The following is a 24,354-nucleotide window of genomic DNA, read 5'->3' as shown; positions in this document are numbered from 1 at the left end:
CATACAAACTATAAAATAATACATGCTAAATGTTTAAGAAAATAAAAGATAACTAAAAATGAACATGGATCAAGAGACTGTTAAAAGCAACCATCCACATACCAATACCAAACCAAAAGAAGTTAAAACATGAAAAAGAATCTCTGAAATTTGAAACTCAATAGATTGGTTAAGCAGTAGATTAGACCCAAATGAAGAAAGTTAGTGCACTGGAAGAGAGTACTGAAGAGCCTGACCAGGCGGTGGCACAGTGGACAAAGCATCAGACTGGGACACAAAGGACTCAGGTTCGAAAACAAGGTCGCCGGCTTGAGCATGGGCTCACCAGCTTGAGTGCAGGGTCTCTGGCTTGAGCATGGGATTATAGACATGACCCCATGGTTGCTGGCTTGAGCCCAAGGTTGCCGGCTTGAGCAAGGGGTCACTCACTCTGTTGTAGCCCCCTGGTCAAGGCACATATGAGAAAGCAATCAATGAACAACTAAGGTGCTGCAACGAAGAATTGATGTTTGTCATCTCTCTCCCTTCTTCTCTGTCTTGTCTGTCCCTATCTGTCTCTAACTCTGCCAAAAAAACAAGAGAACTGAAGAAATTTCCCAGAATGCAAGACAAAGAGATAGAGGGAAGAGAAGATAAAAGCAAGCTTAAGAGACATGGAAAGATCAAGAAGCTTAAATAAAAATCCTTGAAAGTATGACCAGGAAAGAGTCAATATTTGAGAAGATAATAACTAAAAATTTTATAAAAATTACAAAGGATGTGAATTCAGAAATATAGGAAGCACATAAATACCAAATAAAATAAGAAATCTTCAAGTAGACATTTTGTGGTAAAACTGTCAAACACCAAAAATTAAGAAAAAGATTATAAGAGAAGCCAGAGAGAAAAGGCATTTAAAGAACAACTGAATTGAGAACAGAGTTTAAAACCGCTACCATGGCAACTAGACTACATAGTCAAATAATATCTGTAAGGTGTGACACAAACACTTTCACTACTGTTACTAGGATTACTACTACTAATTACAACCATAATGCGTCCACTATAAATGTCAACTGTTTGAAGACAATGAAGATCAATCTAGAGCAGACAAAGCTGAAGAGATTATGACCCCTAAAAGAAGGGTCATGCAAATAAATCTGAAAATTTTGGTGATAAGAACAAATTTTTAGAATTCTTCAAATTCTTGGAAAAATACATAATTTACCAAACCTGAATCCAGAAAACTACTAGAATACTAAAATAATCCTAAAATTATTAAAAGAAATTAAATGAGTAGTTAAAATCTTCCCATTAAAAATAAATAAATAAAGCACCAGTTTCAGAATGCTTTTACAGGAAAGAGTAAAAATATCCCAGACCATTCCAATCTTATGTAAACTATTTTATGTAACGAAAAAAGAAGCACTTGACAGCAAGTTCTATAACCTTTATAACAGGATCATTCAAAAATATGAGAAGGGAAGTTCAAGCCAATCTCAGTTATGAAAACAGATATAAAAATGCAAACAGTAGCCCTAACCCTAACCCTCCCAGAAATTAAGAACTGTCATCACCCCATCAATAATCATGAAGAATCATCATATACGTTATGTCAATCAGTGCAGAAAAAAACACTCAAGAAATTCAAAACCCATCTATGATTTTTTTATAAATCTTACCACACTACGAATAGAAACAAACTTCCCTAATCTCACAAAGTACCTACCAACCATTTATGGAAAACATTCTTCTTAATGATGATACTTTAATGAAACTCTCTTTAAATCAGAAACAGAATGACCACCTTTTAGCATTTCTATTCAACAACGTACTAGAGCCAGTGCAGTAACACAAGAAATAAAGACGACTAGCAAGCTTGTCATTATTCACAGACATTCTATCTACCAAGAAAACCAAAGAAAATCTATAGACAAAATGTTGAAATTACACAAATCATTTGGCCCTAGCCAGATAGTTCAGAGGTTGCCAGTTTGATCCCTGGATAGTGCAGATATAGAACAGCTTGATGTTCCTGTCTCTCTCTCTCTCTCTCTCTCTCTCTCCCTCCCTCCCTCACTAAAATCAATAAAAATTAAAACAAAAATAAATCATACATATTTACTTAGTCCAGCAGTGGGAATGAAATGAATGAACTAGAGCTAAATTCAGAAACATGGATAAATCTTTGAAATAACGTTGAGAGTAAAAGCCACGCCACAGATGACTGTGTACCAAATGAGACCATTTTTATCTCACTCAAAATCAAACACAACTATCCAATGCATTGTTGAGGGACACAAATTCTTGTGCTAAAACCGTGTTTTAAAAAGAAAGGAAACGACAAAGTGTGTGTGGGGGGGGGCATTACAGGGACAAGAAAAGATGGGATCAAGAAGGAGCATCTAGTTCTCAAAGTGGGTGAGGGGAAGGGCACAAAAGTCTGCACTTGACCATCATGCTTCAAATGTACGTATGTTATAATTTACTAAATGTATCAACTATTATATAAATAAAACAATTTAAAGTAATGGAATAGTATAAACAAATGATGGTCAATAGATGCATATTTAAGTTCTAAAAAAATTATATAAACGAAGCTGCTTAAAACCGGCGCTGTGGTCCCAGAAGAACCGCCTTGCGACCCTACAGCTCCACGCAGGCTTCCCTCACAGGAGTGTAAGTTACCGCAGGAAGCACCATGACCACCACAGAACAGGGGGTGAATGAAGGGGTCGCTCTGAGCAATGAGAACAGCCCTCGAAGGAGAGAAAGGGGAACCAGAATTGCTGAGCAACAGCAATCAGCTAAGTCCTAGGCTGGAGGCAGCTGTGCCTGTCTTACTCCACAGACCCAGAAAGCCCATGGAGAGCTTTTCTCCCCTCTCCCTCACCCCAACCTCCCTCCCTGGCCAGCTTTGCAGCAAACACATATTAGGCCTTTCCTTTACAGTCATAAAGTCAACCTCATACTAACCTAAGCATGTCTCTTCAAACCCTGAATTATTTCTAGATGACCAACAATTAACTTTTCAAAACCTATAGTTTGGTTCCTGTCTAGTTATCAAAGTATTAGTACTTTGGCCACTTATCTAATACATTTGGACAAAAAAAGACTTTAAGCTTAATAGATCAAAAATTAAGTCAAAACACTGTTTCAATTTTGAAGAGAATATATGATCAACACACATGGACACACAGACACATAAAAAGATCATAACCTCATTCAGTAGTCAGGAAAATACACATAAAAAACAGCAAGCTTTTACATGTCAGTTTACATATATGAAAAAGACAAACCATCTCCATAGTTGGTTAGTGAAATTTACATAAGACTTTCATATAAGTTTACATATAAGTTTATATTACCTTTTTGAAGAACAATTTAGCAATATCAGTATTTAAAATGTGCATACTTTTCCATCTCATAATTGCATGTCTAGGCATCCCCACAGAAAAAATTCTACCATGAGTTTGCAAAAAAAAAATCACAAGATCATTCTTTGCAACATTGTTTGTAAAAAAGGAAGGAAGGAAAGAAGGAAGGAAATACATTTCCATCATTTTTGTTTTCCAGTGAAATTAAAGATCTAAAACAGTGGTTCTCAACCTTTCTAATGCCATGACCCCACAATACAGTTCCTCATGTTGCAGTGACCCCAAACCAAAAAATAATTTTGGTGGCTACTTCATAACTGTAATTTTGCTACAGTTATGATTCGGAATGTAAATACCTGATATGCATTATGTATTTTCCGATGGCTTTAGGCGACCCCACCAGGGTCGTGACCCACAGGTTGAGAACCGCTGATCTAAAATACCATATTTTCAACAAGAATCTTAAAAGCTAAATGAATTAACAAAAACTTACTTCAAAAAGAAAGAGGATGGAGTCCAGCTCCTCCCTTTGTGACTTATTATTCCCTGGAATATATTAAAAAAATTAGTTATTATGACAATGTATAAATTTTAGGATATTAAAAACTTATGTTTAAAGGTATCTTAAAATATTTAACTCTCAACATGCATTTATTTATCAAATAATACCAGAAGGCAGTGTGGAGCCCGTGTTGGGAGTGCGATGGACACCAAGCCAGACGGCCCGGGACACAACCTTGCTAGTTCTTTAAACACAGCTTCCATGTCTCAAGTTCTTATCAACCCATAACAGGTAATTTATTCATTTCTCAATTAGTTACTTATGAGATCAAATTGTGATAGAAAGCACAGTATAAACAAAGACTTCTAGTTTTGTGATACAAAAGAACCATAGAGCAGTAATAACTATAAAAAGCCATATATCTGTTTAAGCAACTGCACACACACTGTCTTTTTGATAATAAAACAATAATAAAAAGTGTGACACCTGTGGCACCAGTTACCATTATTGTCCAGTCTGTGTACTGTGCTGAGTGTTTAGCATACAATCTCTAATGTAGGAAATCCGCAACCTTTTCTGTAAAGGCCCAGATTACAAATATGTTAGGCTTTTCAGGCCTCTCTTACAACCACTCAACTTTGCTGTTATAGTGCAAAAGCAGCCACAGACAATATATAAATGAACAGGTATGGCTGTGTCCAATATTTATTGATTTACAAAACCAGCAGCAAGCTCTAAATTGTGGACCCCTGATCTGACTGAATCCCCACAGCTCTATGAAATAGGTATCATTCATTCACTGAACAGATAAAGAATGTCTGTGTAAGGGATTATTCCAGGCACTGAGGATACAGAAGTGAACAAAACAGAACGACCCGAGAAAGCTTACGGTCTGGCAGGAGGAGATGTTCAATAAACGAGCAAGTGAGAAAACCGATCCAAAAGGCAGGTGGGGAATGCCAAAAAGGGTGGTACGCAATTCTTACTAGCAAGGTCGGGGAACACCTTGCTGAGAAGGTGAGGCTGAGCAAAAACATAAAAGGTAAGGAGCAAGCCACGTGGAAATTTGGGGTAAGCGAACAAGCCGTAAGGATTTCAGGGAAACGTTTTCAGGCAGAGGGACCAGACAGTGCAGGTGGTATGGCTGAGCAACTTTGGCAAGGTCAAAAAGAAAGGCAACTGGAAGGCGGCCCTGTGTCCGGCGCAAAGGGGGAGCTGTCGCAGGTGAGGCTAGAGTGCGAAGGGGCAAAGGAAGGCAGGCAGGATCTGAAGCCTTTGCAGTGACTTCAGGAACGGGAAGCCATTTGGAGGTCTGGAGAGCTCAGAGCCCTAACGGGACTCACATTTTTAAAGCATCACCCCAACAGCTCTTGTGAAGAGACTCTGGAGGGGTTAAAGGAGGACCGGAAAGTGCAGTAATCCAGGTGAGGACACGGAGCTTCAGCACTACCAGCACAGCAATGACAGAGGCCAGAGGTTCTGGACACACTCTGAAGGTAGAGCCAATAACTCAGGATGTGCCCTGAATAACCAGAAGGCTGAAGTTACCTGGAAAAGAGCTCATTGTTCCTGGTACCACCTTCTTTGACTTTTATTTTGGGACACTTTCTTCCCTGCACTCCAGTCAAAACAAAGATTGTACCAAATGCAAGAAATTTCAAAATCTGCTTGTTTTTTACTGGTTCTTCATCATGATTCTTTGCAGTAGACTATAAAAATGGAGAGAGCTTTCCCCTTCCCATCAAAAGATGTCTATTCCTCATCCCTTGAATCTGAGATGCCATGAGACTTCTCTGGCCAATGCCACATGTTAGCAAATGTGAAGCAAGCACACTTGAAAACACTCTTCCTGAGCTTGGAACCCTAAGACCACCATCTGAAGGAGCCCAAGATAGCCTGCTAGCTGAACAAGAGGGGCCACGTGAAGAACTAAGGTGCCCTGGTCAACAGCTTGCCAACCACATGTGAACGAGGCCACCCACCACAGCTGAATCAGAGGCATGAGCTAGCCTAAACCAGAAGAAATGCCCAGCAGAGCCAGAAAACCATAGCTACATGACTAGCTGGTGTTTGGCAGCACTCGGTTTCGGGATGGTTTGCAGCACAAACTAACTGATGCCGTCTTCAACAGCTATATTTTTCTAAAAAAGATAGAGGAAGCAAAAGGGGGAGGAGGAAGGGACGGAGGGAGGACCCTTTAAAAAGGGTTTTTTGGATTTTTTTAAAGATATGGCATTTTATTTTGGTTGCAAATAATATCACACTATTCTGTTCCACACATCTGACAGGAAAGTGGAGTAGTAGAGCAAGGCTAGAAAGAAAGATAATCTGATCATTTCATATTTAAAATATCTACCAAGCGGGGGGAAAAAAAGAAAAAGAATTTTAAGTTCAAGATTTATATCAATTTATAATTCCCAGGAGAAAAAACAGAGCAATTCATTAAAAAAACAAAAATGAACAAAAATGCTGTTGGCATCCTGGGCACATGCCCATATGTGATACCTTGCTAGAGCCTGGGCGTTCTGTAAGACTGTGAGCATCTGCTGTGTGTCACAGACCACCTCCGTGTCTCGGCCCGAGCTCCTTCCCCGCCAGGCTCCGCATTCGCCTCAGGTCTTACAGAAGCAGTCAGGGCATCTACACACCCCTCCCCACGTCCTCTTCTCCATACCTGACCCTGTCTCAACCCGCTTCCCCCATCACCCTGCACCCTAGTTAGCTCCCCTTCCTCAGCCTGCAAACAGCAACCTTTAAAACCTCCCCACGACCAAGCTACCCCTCGAAATACAGTCCTGTGTCTTCATAATCACGCTTTCAAAAGCGCTATTCCCACATGCAGCCTTCGGGGCCTCACCACCCAGCATCTCCATTTCCCTGGATCTGGATTCTGACCCCACTACCACGCGAGCTTTCCTTGCACGAGCCAGTGACAGCCTCCTCAACACACTGTCACCTGGTCCTGCTGCTGCTCATCTTTCTGCATCAGCAGGCACTGCCAATCTTTCATTCTTTGAATTTCTCTCTTCTCTGGGCATCTGTGCCAAAGCGCTTTCCTGGCACCCTGTCCTCACCCAGTACTCCTTTATCCTTCCTCTTCATCTGCCCAATAAGAGAACTGCTCCAAATGCTTGACTACACTCTTTCCTGCAAACATGTCTTCCTTGGCAACAGTATGACTACACCTCTCTTCCCCAGGCTCAGGCCCCGTGTTTTCACTGCCCAGCCGGAAGCTACATGTGGGTGTGCCACGGGCACTCTATGGGTCAGGAGAAGGGATACCAGAGGGGAAGTCAAAGATGCACTCAGGATGCCAAATCTAGTTCATAAGCTGCCATCACAGCACTGGGGACCCTGAAGGGTTATAGTTAGGGTTAGGGGTTAGGGTAAGGGTGAGGGTTAGGGTGAGAGATAGGGTGAGGGTTAGGGGTTAGGGTAAGGGTGAAGGTTAGGGTTAGGGTGAGAGGTAGGGTGAGGGTTAGGGTTAGGGTGAGAGGTAGGGTGAGGGTTAGGGTTAGGGTGAGAGGTAGGGTGAGGGCTAGGGTTAGGGTGAAGAGTAAAGTGAGGGTTAAGGGGAGCCAGGTTTGGTAACAGGATGAGTACAGCAGTCTGAGGTTGAGATGCAGGAAAACCTGAATGTTTAAAAAAATACTTGTATATCGAAAAAAAATTGCAGAAATGCTTACCTTTTAATTTCAAACTATTTTCCAGTGTTATAAAATTCTCATAGAAGATGAAATATATCTGAGAATAGTTGGTCTCGAAAAACTGCTTAAGTTCACTTGCATCCACATTATCTGAAAAGAAAAAGTTCCATTTATGACCATAATTATCAGAATAGACAAACAATCTTTTCAGAAATGAAAGAAAGTACAAACTCTCTTTATCCCCTCCCTTATAAGACAAAACGAAACAAAACTTGTATTTCTTCTCCACAAAGAGAGCTCTGAGTGGCCACGGGCACCGACCCTCAGGGCGACCCTGCAGAGAGTGGGCTCAGGGAGAGCAAGCCACGCCAACAGCACTGACGGACCAGCTAGAGGGCTGGCACCGAGTGAGGGCCTGGGGAGGGAAACTATGACTTCCTGTCAGGGAGGGAGGCGTAGAAATTCATGGAGAGGGTAACTTTCAGCATAGGCCACAAGAGGGACGGGTTTACACATCTGAAAAACAAGTCCACTGGTGGAGGCATGCCCCCAGCTCTGTCCACCACCACCACCCACCACCCTCGCCCGCTGACCTAACACCAGCCAGAGAGAACTAGCAGGTGAGCTAATCACCACACTCCCACACTTCCATCTGGGCCACTGGTCGACACCATCCCTCCAGTTCTGGGACCTGTCCCATTCCTGTTTGGGTGTGCTGACACCCTCCATGTGTTCCTAGAGTTTCCTTGAGTAGTGATTCTCTCCCTATTGCACCAGCTGACTGGGAACTTAGCCCCTAGCTGGGGCCAGGCCAGCAACACAGCCACTTCTAACAGAGGCCCAATCATCCCTCACAAGAGAAGTTATCCACTGTCAACATGCCTTTGTACATTTGTGCCATTTACAACAGGGTCCTGAACAAGGTGTTAGCTCTTTGGAAGAATACACTAGTAACCTTAGAAAAATGAAAAACAACTTGCATAAAAATTACACAAGAATTACGCAAAGGGAAGAGAAACGTCTTGCTATTCAATCTATAACAGAATGGCACCAATTGCTCTTGGGTCCTAAAATTGAATATTTGTGAACACATCATTACTATGTTTAAATTCTATAAAGGTAAAACTAGTGCTAACTTGAATCTAATAAATCTAAAAGAATTGTTTTCCTTTCATTACTATATAGAGCCTTTCATGCAATAAAGGTTCTCTGAAATAATGCATATAAGGTGTTTTTAAATTCCTATGAGCTGCCAACTTCACATTCTATTTCCTATCCCCAAATAAAACTGAACACAGAGCAATGAAAGTTCCTAGTAACTAACAGATTAATCTATTTGGAAGCAGGTAACAATGACACCAGTGTCAGAAATCACATGAATATTATCAATCTTTTTTTTTTTTTTTTTTTTGTATTTTTCTGAAGTGAGAAGTGGGAAGGCAGAGAGACAGACTCCTACATGCGCCTGACCAGGATCCACCTGGCATGCCCAAAAGGGGGCGATGCTCCGCCCATCTGGGGCATTGCTCTGTTGCAATCGGAGCCATTCTAGCGCTAAGGCAGAGGCCATGGAGCCATCCTCAGCATCTGGGCCAACTTTGCTCCAATGGAGCCTTGGCTGTGGGAGGGGAAGAGAGAGATAGAGAGAAAGGAGAGGGGGAAGGGTGGAGAAGCAGGTGGGTGCTTCTCCTGTGTGCTCTGGCCGAGAATTGAACCCAGGACATCCACACGCTGGGGCGATGCTCTACCACTAAGCCAACCGGCCAGGGCATGAATATTATCATTCTTACGAGCTATACAAGCTTGCCAAGGAATCTTTGAGTATTCTTCCATAGCATGTGCCCGTTCCAATAAAGGTTTAGTTCATTTTCACTCCAATACTAGCTGCTATCCCATCCACCACTATCTGCTCCCTCTAAAGCACTCAATGCCTCTGCTAAGTGCCCCATCACTCACTTCTTTCCCCTATCACGAACATGTCATACTTACTTTCTTTTTTTTTTTTTTTTTTTTTTAATTTTTCTGAAGCTGGAAACAGGGAGAGACAGTCAGACAGACTCCCGCATGCGCCCGACCGGGATCCACCCGGCACGCCCACCAGGGGCAACGCTCTGCCCACCAGGGGACGATGCTCTGCCCATCCTGGGCGTCGCCATGTTGCGACCAGAGCCACTCTAGCGCCTGGGGCAGAGGCCACAGAGCCATCCCCAGCGCCCGGGCCATCTTTGCTCCAATGGAGCCTCGGCTGCGGGAGGGGAAGAGAGAGACAGAGAGGGAAAGCACGGCGGAGGGGTGGAGAAGCAAATGGGCGCTTCTCCTGTGTGCCCTGGCCGGGAATCGAACCAGGGTCCTCCGCACGCTAGGCCGACGCTCTACCGCTGAGCCAACCGGCCAGGGCCATACTTACTTTCTGATAGAATGATCTGTGTTCTCTGTTAGAAGTACTCCCTACCCACACAGAACTCCCAGCCTACCTCATGCATCATTCTATCTATCCCCTGTGGCCACCACAATATTTAGTTCAGTATTTCTTGAATCAACTGAATAACAGAAACAACCTATAACACACAATAATGGGCTAACAATCACAGTTTGTACATCAATTGAATTATATGCTTACAGAGAAAAAAAAAATGGCCTAGCCTTCCTTCACATCCTTGGGTCTATCAAGAAAGAAATTTATCCCCCTGCTGAGGACTCCTGACTTCTACCTGCAGCCCTGACCCCCACCCACCACACCTCCTTAACTCTCTAGCTCCACCCCACAGCCTGTCCCCAGATGAGGGCTGACAAGGCATCTCAACAGATTAAGTCTACAGGGAAGTCCTGATTTCCCCTCAGGCACCACCACCCAGCCGCTGCCCGAGCCAGAACTTAAGCATCGTCCTGGGTTCTCCCCAGCCCCTCACAGCATCCTGTCCAGTGTGTTCACCACTCCACCTCAAACACGCGCCAGCCCGGGGCCTCTTCTCACCCTCCACAGCCCTGCCTGGCAACCATCACCGTGGATCCTCTCCCAGGCTGCAACCACGCCCGCTGCCGTCTCTGCACTGCAGTCAACAGGGAAATTTCATAACGAAAATGAATCAAACAATTATTTTACTAAAAAAAAATTCAATGGCCTCCAGCAGTACTTAAAATAAAATCCCAATTCTTGACCGTGGCCTGTAAGGTCCTGCATGATTTCCTCCACTCAACATTAACTTCCTTTCCCACCCCTCTCCTTCACGGCTAGCCACTGTGACGTTTTTCCATTCCCCAAACTTCGCAAATGTGTTCCACACTTGAGGAGCATTTAGCATGTATTGCCCCAACCCCTAGACCTTCATACACTCACTCCTTTGCATCCTTCAAAACTGGTGTCCCCATGTGTCCCTCTTCATATTTTTCCTATCACCTGCCTTCTCCTTCATAGGCTCTGCAGTGGCCGGATGTCTGACTGCTCACCATCACAGGGCCTCAGACACAGAATGCAAGCCATTTCCCTGGCTGAGGACACTGGTGTACAAGCTGCGGTCACTCTCCTATCACTGTACGGTACAGGCTGCTTCTGAAGGTGTGGGTGCGCTGGTGCAACAAGATGGCACAGAACGATTACTAGACAATCAACAGCTCCCCTACCTTCCCTGGCCTCCCTTGGTCCCTCAGAGACAATCAAATATCAGCAACCTGAACAAAGAAGAGCCTCATTAAGGTTGAAGAACCCTCGTATAGACTGAGATGCTCTCATGAAGCCAAAAGTCCAGGTAACAGCTGTGAGGTCGGTTGGCAATGGGGGAAGGTCACATGGAGAACCAGGTCCGAAGACTTTGGCCGAAATCACCCACACCCATGACCACCAAAAGAAACAGCCCAGGAGCATTTTGAAAAAATCTGTCAGCCAATGAAATTTCACCACAACATATCAACCCACCACCACCTTGCCTACGCTATAAATTACCCCCAGGCAAGGGAATCTGTGTGACTTCCCTGCTCCTGCCTTATGGACCAGTGAACCTCGCTGGGGATGCGCTCTAAATAAAGCTTTTGCTTGTCCACACTTGGTGGCTACGCCCTTCTTTCTTCCTCAGCAGAAAATACCTTACAACAGCCACTTCCTTCCTCAGTCAGTCTCTATCTTTCTTGCAAATGATATATGGATGGGTGGGCTTACAATGCTCACCTAACAAAACAATTACCATAGTTTTCACTCCATAAGACATACCTGACCATAAGACAAACCCAGGGTTTTAAGGTGGAAAAAAAGGAAAAAAATATTCTGAACCAAATGGTGTGTTAAAATATTTAATAAAATACCATATTTTTCACTCCATAAGACGCACAGGCATTTTCCTCTCCACTTTTTTTTTGGGGGGGGGGGAGTGCGTCTTTTGGGGGGGGTGTCTTATGGAGCAAAGATATGGTAGATCCTCCAAAGTAATTCAACGCCCAGCAAAAGAGCACAACATCTGTAATGTTCTCAGTTTATTTACAAAGTGAGAACTGCTTAATCATAAAACTCAGAGACGTAAATTCATACTAACCAGAGAAGTAACCAGCAGATAACTTTATAGAGCTAGAGGTCGTTCCTGAATTTTTAAAGAAATTTCCGGCCCTGGCCGGTTGGCTCAGCGGTAGAGCGTCGGCCTAGCGTGCGGAGGACCCGGGTTCGATTCCCGGCCAGGGCACACAGGAGAAGCGCCCATTTGCTTCTCCATCCCTCCGCCGCACTTTCCTCTCTGTCTCTCTCTTCCCCTCCCGCAGCCAAGGCTCCATTGGAGCAAAGATGGCCCGGGCGCTGGGGATGGCTCTGTGGCCTCTGCCCCAGGCGCTAGAGTGGCTCTGGTCGCAATATGGCGACGCCCAGGATGGGCAGAGCATCGCCCCCTGGTGGGCAGAGCGTCGCCCCATGGTGGGCATGCCGGGTGGATCCCGGTCGGGCGCATGCGGGAGTCTGTCTGACTGTCTCTTCCCGTTTCCAGCTTCAGAAAAATGAAAAAAAAAAAAAAAAAAGAAATTTCCTTTAGTTTCTCATTCTTCTTCACCACTAAACAACAACCAATAAACTACTTCTATTATTTTCCCATTATATCTCAAAAATAATCTCTATTCTACACCAAAATCTACCCTGTCCCACACCTTTGTCCAGCAAAACCTCTTGTTGACAATTAGTTCTCCACATATAGCTGAAAGGCAATAGCAAGACTCCCTATGTTCAAGCTCAGAAGCCACAGGACCTTGGGCAAGTTACTTAAACACCCTGTATTAAACACCCTCAATTTCCTCATTTGAAAAATGGGGCTAACAGTTGTTTATACCTCACAAGACTGTGGTGATGATAAAATAAGCATATGCAAAGTGCTGTAGGAGTGTCAGTCAGCATTATATAAATGCTTGTTCTTTTACAGTTACCTGGCTCCTGGCCAAGGCCATCTCACTAGGTAGAAATAACCCACCTATAAAGCCATAAAACTCAATGATTCATGAAACTCATATACTTAATGAGACCATCCCTTATTAAATGGCCCTTAATCCCAACAGAGTAGAAAGCACTACCAATAAACACACCTATGAAACCAGTGGGATTATCCCTCCATTTCCTTCCATATACAGTGATACCTCGGTTCTCGAACGCCTTGACTTTCGACCAAATCGGTATTCGACCAGGAAATTCGAGAAAATTTTGTCTTGGAATCCGAACAAATATTTGGAACTCGAACGTCCGAGATTAGCCGAGTTGAGCCGAATGGCGTTCATTCGGCCGAGCGCGCCTTGCCTGCGTCATCAGTGTGAGTCACGCTTTGTCACGCTTTGTGGAGAGAGAGAATCACGTTTTTGTGGAGAGAGTCACGCTTTGTGGTGAGACTCACGCTTTGTGGAGAGACTCACGCTTTGTGCACGCTTTGTACACTGAATTTAACCCTTAGACATGGGTCCAAAGAAAGCCAGAAGTGGTAATGCAGACAAAGGTAAGCGGAAAGCTGTGAGAACAACGATTGAGCTGAAAAAAGAAATCATTGCCAAATATGAACAGGGCACACGTGTTTCAGATCTGTCTGCTGAGTATGGCATGCCAAGATCTACTATCTCAACTTTCCTTAAGAATAAAGCTGTTATAAAGGCTGCCAATGTTGCCAAAGGTGTTACATTGTTAACAAAGCAAAGGCCTCAGATAATGGAGGAAATGGAGAAGCTGCTTCTTATTTTCATTAAAGAAAAAGAGTTAGCAGGTGACAGCATCAATGAAGTCGTTATTTGTGAGAAAGCACCAGTAAATAGGTATATTTTTGGGGCTTGGAACAAATTAATCCAATTTCCATTATTTCCTATGGGTTTCATTGTTTCGGTTCTCGAACAATTTGGTTCTCGACCGTTCTCCCGGAACGAATTATGTTCAAGAACCGAGGTATCACTGTATAACCCTTTTCAGTAACTATTCTGCTACTTTTTAATTGGGAGAATCATAACAGTCTCACAAAACCTGCTTCAGCAGACCCGAGAAGCATCAAGTGATGGAGAAAATTTCCTTATCCCACTCGAGAGCCCCAGTGGACTCTGTGGAGAAGAAGCAGCTCATTTCGGCCCCTCCCTAGTAGAGAATGACCCCCCCAACCCTCTCATCCCCCTATTCCTCACCCTACCTGAGTGAGAGTCAACCCAGCCCTGCCTAACCGTCTATGTGTAGATGAAGACATTATTTACTATTTTACTCAAATTCCCTAGATAAGAGCACCAAGATGATGCTCAAGATCACAGGCTGGTGACAGGGAAAAGGGACAAGTGAAAAAAATCAAGGTGAACTTGTGAACTTAATAAAACATCATTTAGAAACAGTGAGACCAAAGGAAGTCAACTAATCAGACACAAGACAGAAACACTGCCAAGCATGAGTGTTATTAGTAATGTACTATTACTTAAAGGCTAATATGCTTCTGGTGATCTCACCTTTTAACAATGACCTAGATACCGCCCTCTTTCCCTGTTGCAGTAGTTCCTCAGAACATCACCTTTTGCCCCTCCATCCACCCACACTGATCTGGGGCTGAATATCCTGACTTGCTATGGCCACTGGTCATCAGAAATAGGACCCAGAAGTGGCTGGAGGGCCTCAGGTAGTCAGTCTCTGGCCCAAAGTAACTGAGGAAACTCATGGAGCACGTCAGTGCCCAACCCACAATGAAGCCAATCCCAGGCAACCCGCAGCCAGGGGCAGAATCACCCTAGCCAATGCAGACCTGCAAGGGAGGAAAACAGATGGATGCTCATTGCCATAGGATTATGTAAATTGTGAGGTTTGGGAGAGATGATTGTACAATATTATTGTGGAAATGTTGGTGGGAAGAAGAAATTTATCACCAAGCAGCTTCACTGGCCATGAGGGCCAGCAAGCCCGGGATGAGGTAACCCCAAGTATAACACACAGTCCCCGCCCTTAAAGAAGGCAAAGTGGGCAAAAAGGGCTCCGAATAGCAGAGGCTGACCGTTGATGTCAACCTTCTGTCAACAGCGATGCGTACTAAGCAGAGCACAGGCAGGGACTCCTTCTCCCGATATCAGCCAGTAGGTTCCAGAACCTCCTGTGTATGCAGAATTGTGCCAAGGGCAGATACAGGACCTGCAGCTTACCTGGTGAAGAGGTCAAGTCAACACAATGAAGCCCTTTCAAGACTCAGCAAGTAATAAGGTCATAAGACAGCAGGTATGCTGACTGTGCTTCAAAGATAAAACACCACTTTTATCATCATTATTAAAGAGAAATTCACTTCTGAAAAATGCATCTATCTACAGACCTAAAAATGTTTCCAATACTAATTATATGCAAATACTAAATCTTCCTGTGGATGGAAATACAAACTCCCACAGCAGCTGACAGGCTCCAGCCCTGGAGTACCAGGGCTCTGAAAGATATCTGAGCAACAATGTAGCGCTGTGGGGGGCTGGGGGGAGACTCGGGAAAACGGAGAATCGGGAGGTGGCCTCACACCCCGAAGTCAGCTAGCAGGTAAGAAAACTGCCTGACATCCCCCACCAGGCAACGTTCATAGAATATCTGCAAAGCTTTAAGAACTAAAAGATGAAAGTTCATTCTATAAGATCACTTTTTCTGCCTGACCAGGTGGTGGCACAGTAGATAGTGTCAGACAGGACATGGAGGACCCAGGTTCAAAACCCTGAGCTCACTAGCTTGAGCGTCGGCTCATCTGGTTTGAGCAACGCTCATCAGCTTGAGCCCGAGGTTGCTGGCTTGAGCAAGGGGTCACTCGCTCTGCTGTAGCCCCCGGGTCAAGGCACATATGAGAAAGCAATCAATGAACAACTAAGGTGCCACAACAAAGAATTGATGCTTCTCATCCTTTCTGTCTGTCTGTCCCTATCTGTCCCTCTCTCTGTCTCTGTCACAAAATTTCTAATGCCATGGAGAATTAAATTTCAGAAAAACTCTGGTGCGATGTTTTCAATCCATATCCACTCATAGGTGTGGACATATCTGACAAGGAGTCACTCCTAGGGTCATCCCGAAGTTCAGTAGTAATATACTGAAGATAACACTCCACCCCATCCCACCCATGCAAGTGATACGAGGTCCTCTCCTTGCTCCTTGCAAGGCACCAGCCCCTCCTTTTTTCCTCCCCACCACAAGCTGCCTAAGAGATCAGACTCAGTAAGGAAACAACAATTAGAAGTGATCATGGGCCACTTTCTGGGCAGCAAAGTCCTCTCAGGCCATGAACTCTGGTGTCCATCCATCTCCTTGGAATCCAAGCTTCCCATGTGACCCTCACCTGTCACTCCATGCAGCTCTGCATCACCTAATCTCACCCCAGTTTCCTAACCACAACCCTCCCCTCCCTATAAACTTAAGCTCACCATATCCCCTCTCTGCCATCGTATCTCCAAAGGTTCCCTTCTCCCTTCTGGCTCTACCTGACACCTGGTAGTCCTCTGAGGAGACACTGTTTCTCTGCAGACTGTCTGATAAGTCTTTCATTTCTTCCTACACCGCATACTGCATGCCTAAGATGAGGTCCGTGTGCTCCCTGCCCACACACTGCAACATCCAGACTGTTTTGGAGCCTCCCTTTAAACATACAAAATATTTCTGTGCTGCTTACATTATCAGTCTACCAACTAGCCCCGCCAACCCAAGCAGCACACAGTCTGTCACTCACACCAGCATGCTCTCCTGAAAATGTCAGTGCCTGGCTCACTGTCTTATTCTCCATAACTAGCACTGATTTCAACAGATGCTGTCTGACCTCCTTATCTCTAATGAGGCTGTCCTCCACCCCAGCTATATCTCTCGTCCCCACAGTCATATATATACTAGACCCAGTCATTACTTACAACCTCCCTACCTCCAACATCTGTTTCAATCCACTCTCCTGCTGAGGAAGGAGGGGCAGGCCCCCTCTTCCCTGAGAAAGAAGAAACAAAAATACAAGGGAAAGGAGTCAGCTGGGGTAATTGAGTCAGCCAGTGATAAATTATCTATATCTCATAGTTACAATATAAAACAAGAACAGCAGGATCTGTATGTAACTATGACCAGTGATCTGGAAACCCCTTCCCCCTTGCTGACCCCACCGAAGCTTTCCCTCCCCTATCCTTGAGTCCTGGGAAACCTTAAACAAAGAGATCACATGCCCATTGCTCAGATACTGTAAAGCAGGGGTCCCCAAACTACGGCCCGCGGGCCACATGTGGCCCCCTAAGGCCATTTATCCGGCCCCCGCTGCACTTCCAGAAGGAGCACTTCTTTCATTGGTGGTCAGTGAGAGGAGCATAGTTCCCACTGAAATACTGGTCATTTTGTTGATTTAAATTTACTTGTTCTTTATTTTAAATATTGTATTTGTTCCTGTTTTGTTTTTTTTACTTTAAAATAAGATATGTGCAGTGTGCATAGGGATTTGTTCATAGTTTTTTTTATAGTCCGGCCCTCCAACAGTCTGAGGGACAGTGAACTGGCCCCCTGTGTAAAAAGTTTGGGGACCCCTGCTGTAAAGGTATAGAACCTGTAAGAAAGTCAACTTCAAGGAGACTGTGTTTCGGAGCTACAAACCCCACGTGCTCCACTGGCTTTAGTAAATTCTCCTTCCTTTATTGATTGAGTTATCTGAGTGTCTATCCTCCATGGGGTCACTTCCTGCAACACTGCCACCTGCCATTTCTTATCTTTCCTGCTCACTCCTTCTGGGAACCTAATTCCAACAACTCTTCAACCCTACTGGGTCCATGAACCCAATGATCCCACCATCTCGTCACTATTTATTATCCCCTTCAAGTCTTCACTTTATTTTCCCTAATCTGGTTTCCACCGTCCATTTTTTAATCTGCTCTTTCATTGTCCCTCAAGCCTCTCCCTTCCCTTTCCACCATATTTACTCAAAACCCCAGTCTCAGTTTTAACCTTGATTCCATTTAAAGTATTTATGAGCACAGACTATGTGCTAGCTTTAAACTGTTGCTTTAAATATTAAATAGATGTGAAAGGACAGCCCACACACCCACCTAAGCATCCAGGCCAATTGGTTTACCCCACCTACACTTGAAGGAGCTCCACACTGTTAACCCAATTTTCAGTCCTCTTCAGAGCCAACAGCTGACAAGTGCACCTCTGGCCCAAGCCACTAGCCTGGCCCTACAGAAGGAAAAGAGATTGGGACTCTGTAATAGGTGAAATGGCTACTCAGCCACTATCTTTCTTAAGAACAATGCAGGCCTGAAGGAGGAAGAGGACTTGCTTAGTCAGTAATCAGGCGCAGGCCTCCATTGCAGCTGGATGCTGATAAGGCACAACTGGATTGGGGTGCAGACAATAATGAGGAACTCTGGCGCCACTCCTACCACAAACAGAAGAAGTGATCTTGCAGCCGCCTTTGCCTGTGGCTCTTTGACAGATCCATATAACCCCTGCCCCATCCCTCCCTCAGGACTGACACCCTTTGCTGGGCTCAGCCCGCCTGCACCCAGGCGTTTTTAAAATAAATTTTCCTTTTGGAACACACTAGCCTCATGTTTTTGGTTCAGCGCATGGTTTCCGCCTTTCATTCTGGTGCCGAAACTCAGAAGATGTGTATGCCAGAGACTAGTGGGGATCTAACCCTGACCCGGGAAGGGTGAGGTTTGCAACCAGGCCTACCCCCATCCCATGCTTAAGGAACCCCCGTCTCAGGTTTACCCCGATCCTGCCTCCCTGCCTGTGGAGTTGCGGGACTAGTGCCCCCACACACCCTTTGGCAGCACCTCCTGAACCAGCCACAAAGGGAAACTCATGGGGACGAACAAAAAACCGGACACTGGGACCAAATACCATTCTCTCGTTTTGCCTCGCCCCATCCCCATTAGACAACAATCACATCTAGCGTCTCTATGTGAGAACTTTCCAACCTCTCCTGCATCTCTCATTCCACTGTCCACGATGGTTCCGAAAATCCAGCGTTGGTCAGGAGGGCTTCCAAGCACCTGCCTTGGCTGGACTGCCGTACAGGGATACCTGGAAAGCAGCCAGCTCCCATTTGCATTGGGCCTAGACAGCAGGGACGCCTGCCTTGTCCGAACGCTCATTCCACCGTCCAGAACGGTCTGTTCCTTCCTTGTGGACAGCTAGATGCTCAACCACCACACACGAGAAACTCTCAGTCAGCCATCGCCAAGAAGACAACGCCTCTAGGCTGTATCTTAAAAACCTCCGGAACCTGCATTTAGGCCAGGATCTCAGGCCAAAGCGCCTTATTTTTACTGCAACACCACTTGGCCTCAGTATGAACTGGACAATTCATCCAAGTGGCCTGAAAACGGCACTTTTGATGTTAACATCCTGACTGACCTTAATAATTCCTGTTAGTGAAACAAAAAGTGGTCCAAGATCCCCTATGTCCAGGCCTTTATTGCACTCAAGTCACAACCCACTTTCTGTGATTCTTGCTCTCCCTCTAATATTCCTTCTTCACTTAAAAATCGAAGGATACCCCTGCTCTGGAGGACCCTGATCTGGATGATCCCACGCTCAAGCCAATGACCCTGCATTCAAGCCAGATGAGCCTGTACTCAAGCTGGCGACCTCGGGGTTTCGAACCTGGGACCTCAGCATCCCTGGTCAACGCTCTAGCCACTGCGCCACCACCACCAGGTATGCCTTCTACTTTTCTTGATCTAAATTAGGGCTAACCCATATTACAGTCAAAACCTCTCAGTAGGGAAGAGTCAGAGACAAATAAAGCAGGAGCTAAACAGTGACTTCTAAACCTCCATTTCCAAGAACTAAGGAAGAAGAGTGGTGCTGACAGTAGAGCCATCTTATTTATGTCAAATAATTACCTTTAATTATTATAGTAACAGCTTACAAAAAGAGCTTTGTATACATTAACTTAAGTAAACTCCCGAGCCCTAGCAAGCAGACACACTTCTTATCGCCAGTGGAGGGTCAGAGATGTCCGGCCATAGCCAGGACTCCAATCTAGGTGGTCAGGCTCCCACCCTGCCCACCTAAGAAAGCCTAACACCAACAGGAAGTGATCAAGGAGGCCCTGGCCGGTTGGCTCAGTGGTAGAGCATCAGCCCGGCATGTGGAAGTGCCAGGTTCAATGCCCAGTCAGAGCACAAAGGAGAAGCTTCTCCATCTGCTTCTCTACCCCTTCTCCTCTCACTTCTCTTTCTCTCTCCCCTCCCCTCCCCTCCCCTCCCTTTCCCTCACCTTCAAGAGCCAAGGCTTGATTGGAGTGAGTTGGCTCCACGCACTGAGGATGGCTCCATGGCCTCTGCCTAAGACACTAAGAAGAGCTTGGTTGCTGAGCAATCGAGCAACACAGCAACACCCCAGGTGTGCAGAGCACTGCCCCCTATTAAGCTTGCCAGGTGGACCCCAGTTGGGGCACATGTAGAAGTCTGTGTCTGCCTCCCCTCCTCTCACTGAATAAAAAAACAAAACAAAACAAAAAGCAAGTGACCAAGGAGGTTCAGGGATGCATACTTGGAAATATATTATTTTTAAGTACATAAGAGAGATCTGGTAGAAGTCACAGACCTAAATAGTTACAAAATCCAAAACAGAACCCAACATTGGTTTATTTAGGACACCAGAGCCAGCTTGCAAATAAAATGACCTTCCTCCTGAACAGGTTAAAAGGGTGGCCTTTCTGTAAAATTAACTCAGAAAGCACTAAAATGGCCTCCTCCAAAGGTCTCTCTTCACCTTCAGAAAATCATCACACTGTCCCCTGCCCTGCCCGCAGCCACACACACTATCACATCTGCTGTATCCCTTACACAGGAAACCAAAGGCTCCTCCAGTTGCTGGGCAGCCACTCTCCTCACTCCCAGGCCCCAGTCTGCACAGGCTTGGGAAGGTCTGAGACGCATTAAGAATGGTGGTGAATAATTTGTTATATGAGTCCAATGAAATATGATACACCCATTTGAGTATTATGTTAGTCTTCAATTACTGACATGGAAAATGTCCAAGGCATGTAGAGTCAATAGCGTAGTGTTAGACCATGTGTAATGACTATTCGTATGAAGCTATGTTTACGTGTGCACACCCAACAGAGGAGAGAGCGCAGCACAAGAACGAGAAGGCTGTGCGAGCAGACGCGAGCAGGCACAGAAAGCTTGTTCACCAAAAGCCTAACAGTGAGTCCTGGAGATTGCAGAAGTTGAAGAGCTTTTTCATACTTCAATTATTTTTTGCTTATTTGTAGTAGTCCAATGTTTTTAAAAGTAAAATTCTGTGACCACAAAAAATGAAAAAGCTATTTTTCATTGTGGTTTTTTGTTGTTGTTGTTGTTGTTGTTTTTTGTAAAAAAAAAAAAAGCTTCTGGAGTATTATAGAAAGTATTATTTTTCGAAGCCTGACTATTTATCACAAAAAAGAAAACAACTCATTAGACATGACACAGGCCATAACTTTTTCCAAACTTCTCTTTTCAACTTTGAAGAACATCCAAGATCTAAACAATATATAAAATAGCATCTTTACCAAGACTAAAATGCACTCAAAAGAGCAAATAAACTCTGGCCGGATACCTCAGATGGTTTGAGCATCATCCCAAAGCACAGAGGTTGCAGGTTCAATTCTTGGTCAGGACACATACAGTGACAGATTGATGTTCCTCATTCTCTCTCCCTCTCTCTTCCTCTCTCCCCCTTCCTCTCTCTCTAAAATCAATAAAATAAACATTAAAAAAACAGCAAATAATCTAAATTTCATCTGTCAAACATTGTAACTGAAGTTCCTCTTTAATAACATCTACATTGTACATACTGCCTGATAATGATCTAGCTATACAGGACTTTTGCTGTCTTTAGGGAAAGCTATGTGCTTCTAACCATCATTTACTGGAAAGTGTGGTAAAACCATAGAGCCAGGCAGGAGGAAACTGTCTCTGTCCAGCCATTCAACAGCCTGTACCAAAAACAGAAAAGGAAACTCTGTTAGGCAGTGACACACCTCTGAAAAAAATGTGATGAAATTTCCAATCACGGTAACATTCCTGTACAAGAAGACCTGACCGCCTTAGCACACATTAAGTCCACTTTCCTGTCTGCTTAAACTCGCACCATCAGCTGCAAATACAGACTCTCCTCCAGTACACGCTCAACATGTCCCTCCAATCCTGGGCCTACCACAGCTGCCACACCCTCACCCCGCCCTCCTCCCAGCACCCCTGCTTTCTCTTTCCTCTTCTCTTTTCTGTCTCCAGTCACTGTACAGTTTTTGGGCAAAGGATCTGACTTCTTATAAAGTAAGCCAAAAAAGCTTTCTTTACAAAGATCAGACTTAAAGGTCGATCAGTCGCTCCGCTGCTTAGCCCCCCAAGGCTCCCCATCTCACTGAGATCTACAACCTCACCTGGCACTACCCTCACCTCCCCTTTCTCAGCCCTGCTCCTCTCCCTAGCCCCCACTCCTTCCACTCTAATGACTTCCGTGAGATTTCAGAGTCTACTATGACTCAGAACCTTTGTACCTACTGTCCTCGCTGTCTGGAACACTATATAACCACAAACTGCTCCTGCTTGGCCCAGATGCTGGCTGTAAACCCTCTCCAGAGAGGCTCTCCCTGAGCCTGCTAATCTATATTAGCAACTCACACTCTCATGAAGCTTTTTTCTATAAACATTACCTGAATGAAATTATATATTTTTTGTTTATTGTCCATTTCCCTAATAAAAATCTCATAAAGCTAGGCTTCACTGGGTACATAAGAAGTACTCAGTAACTATCTGTGCAATGACTTAAAAACAATGTATATGGTCTAACTCTAACCTAAACAAATTCAAAGTGTTGTCAATCCATTTATTAAAAGGGTAACATTTACTTCCCTCAAATTACATAAATTCTCAAATATAACTCCCATAGTCTTAAGCAAAACTTCAAGATTGTCATTTAAGGTTTTCTCAATGATCTAGGATTAATACAAAAGTAAGCAAACTCTACATTGTAGTGTACACGGGCACAGGTGGGCTATAAGCAATGCTGCTCTGTGTGGGAACGTGCCAGATGCCTTTCCAGAATGACTGTCTCAGAAATATATGAGCCAGCGTGAGTTTCAGTAGGTACAGGACAAGTGATCCAGACTGGCCAGGGAACCCCATCTCCCTCACTCAGTGATTGGCAAAGGAAGAGACACATGACCCACGTGGAGACAATGAGCATAGTCTCAGGAACTGGAGTGAGAGCTCGGGGAAGAGACATTCTCATCTCAAGAGTTCAGGGACCGCCTCACCTGCACTTGGCAGAATCAGCGTGAGAATCAAGTAAAAGCAAGAGACAAACAGAGAACCAAGAGTAGAGAGGAGTATTTACAAACCAAGGGGGGAGGTGGAAAAAGAAAGATTGGGTGCATGTCCTAAACACCATTTACATCCCCTTCAACAGCCAAACCTAAAGCCAAATGTTCCCCTAGACCAGTTACTCGTATCATTAAATCCCTTCTTTTTAAGTTAGTTTGAGCTAGACTCCTGCCATTTGCAACCAGGAGTCCTGACTAGTACAAATATGCTCAACATATACTACCATTCTGCTGGAGCAATATAAAAGAGCAGACTGGTTAAACACAGGCACACACAGGTGGCTGCCTGGGGCTGAAAGGAGGAGCGGAAAAGGACTTACAGCCCACGGTGAGTTTTCTATTGGGTAATGAAAATGTTTTGGAACTGAGTAGAGGTGTTGGAACCACATGACATTGTAAATATACTAAATTCCACAGACTTGTTTGTTTTTAATTTTACATTATGAAAAACTGACTTCAATAAAAAAAATTTTCTCCATTGGGAAACATATTCAGATGAGCAATTCTCATGAGCATGCCCACATCTTGACTATTATTAGTTTCCTATATCGCTAGTTATATTAATTTTTAGTATATTAATATCATTTTCTATCACATTAATGTAATATTTTATAATATTATGACATTCTGGTTGAAAAGAAATGTGACGATAATTCAAAATGGTAGTCAGACAACCAATTTTGAATAAATTAAACCAATTGTTTTGGTTGTGATACTAACAACTGAGTTGAATTACACTGACTTTTTGTATAAGAAAATGTATAAACTAATGACAAATTAAAGACCAAACCAATAAAAGTTTTGAAAAGAAAAAAAAATATGGTTTCACTGAAGCACCTAATAGTGAACTACCACTATAACCCTCGTGTGTAGTGTGTTCTGAAATTCTATCAAATGATGTAATGAAACCTTCCCAACTTACCACCTGTCATTTACATTTGAAGCATAGCGATCTTACTTAGGAGCTACTGGATTTTTTTTGAAAGATTACACAACCAAATAAAAAGAAAACTCAAATGAAGAAAATGATGACTAACGACAAATCTCTGTTCAAGCATCTTGTTTAGCCGCCTTCA

At 44.2% G+C, this 24,354-nt stretch overlaps 1 protein-coding gene across 3 annotated transcripts in view; it reads right to left on the bottom strand.

Annotated features, from left to right (window-relative positions):
• RALGAPA2 (Ral GTPase activating protein catalytic subunit alpha 2) overlaps window positions 1–24,354 on the bottom strand; it is a 379,248-nt gene that overhangs the window by 335,431 nt on the left and 19,463 nt on the right. For all 3 annotated transcript variants that reach the window (XM_066386989.1, XM_066386988.1, XM_066386990.1), the window contains exons 2-3: window positions 7,545–7,655; window positions 3,850–3,902 (exon numbers count right to left, since the gene is read on the bottom strand). In XM_066386989.1, coding sequence (XP_066243086.1) covers window positions 3,850–3,902; window positions 7,545–7,655 — 164 coding nt within the window. The remainder of the gene's footprint in view (window positions 1–3,849; window positions 3,903–7,544; window positions 7,656–24,354) is intronic.

This window comes from Saccopteryx leptura, chromosome 5, assembly GCF_036850995.1.
Source record: "Saccopteryx leptura isolate mSacLep1 chromosome 5, mSacLep1_pri_phased_curated, whole genome shotgun sequence".
Lineage (NCBI taxonomy): Eukaryota > Metazoa > Chordata > Mammalia > Chiroptera > Emballonuridae > Saccopteryx > Saccopteryx leptura.
This window is presented reverse-complemented; position numbering and strand designations above follow the sequence as displayed.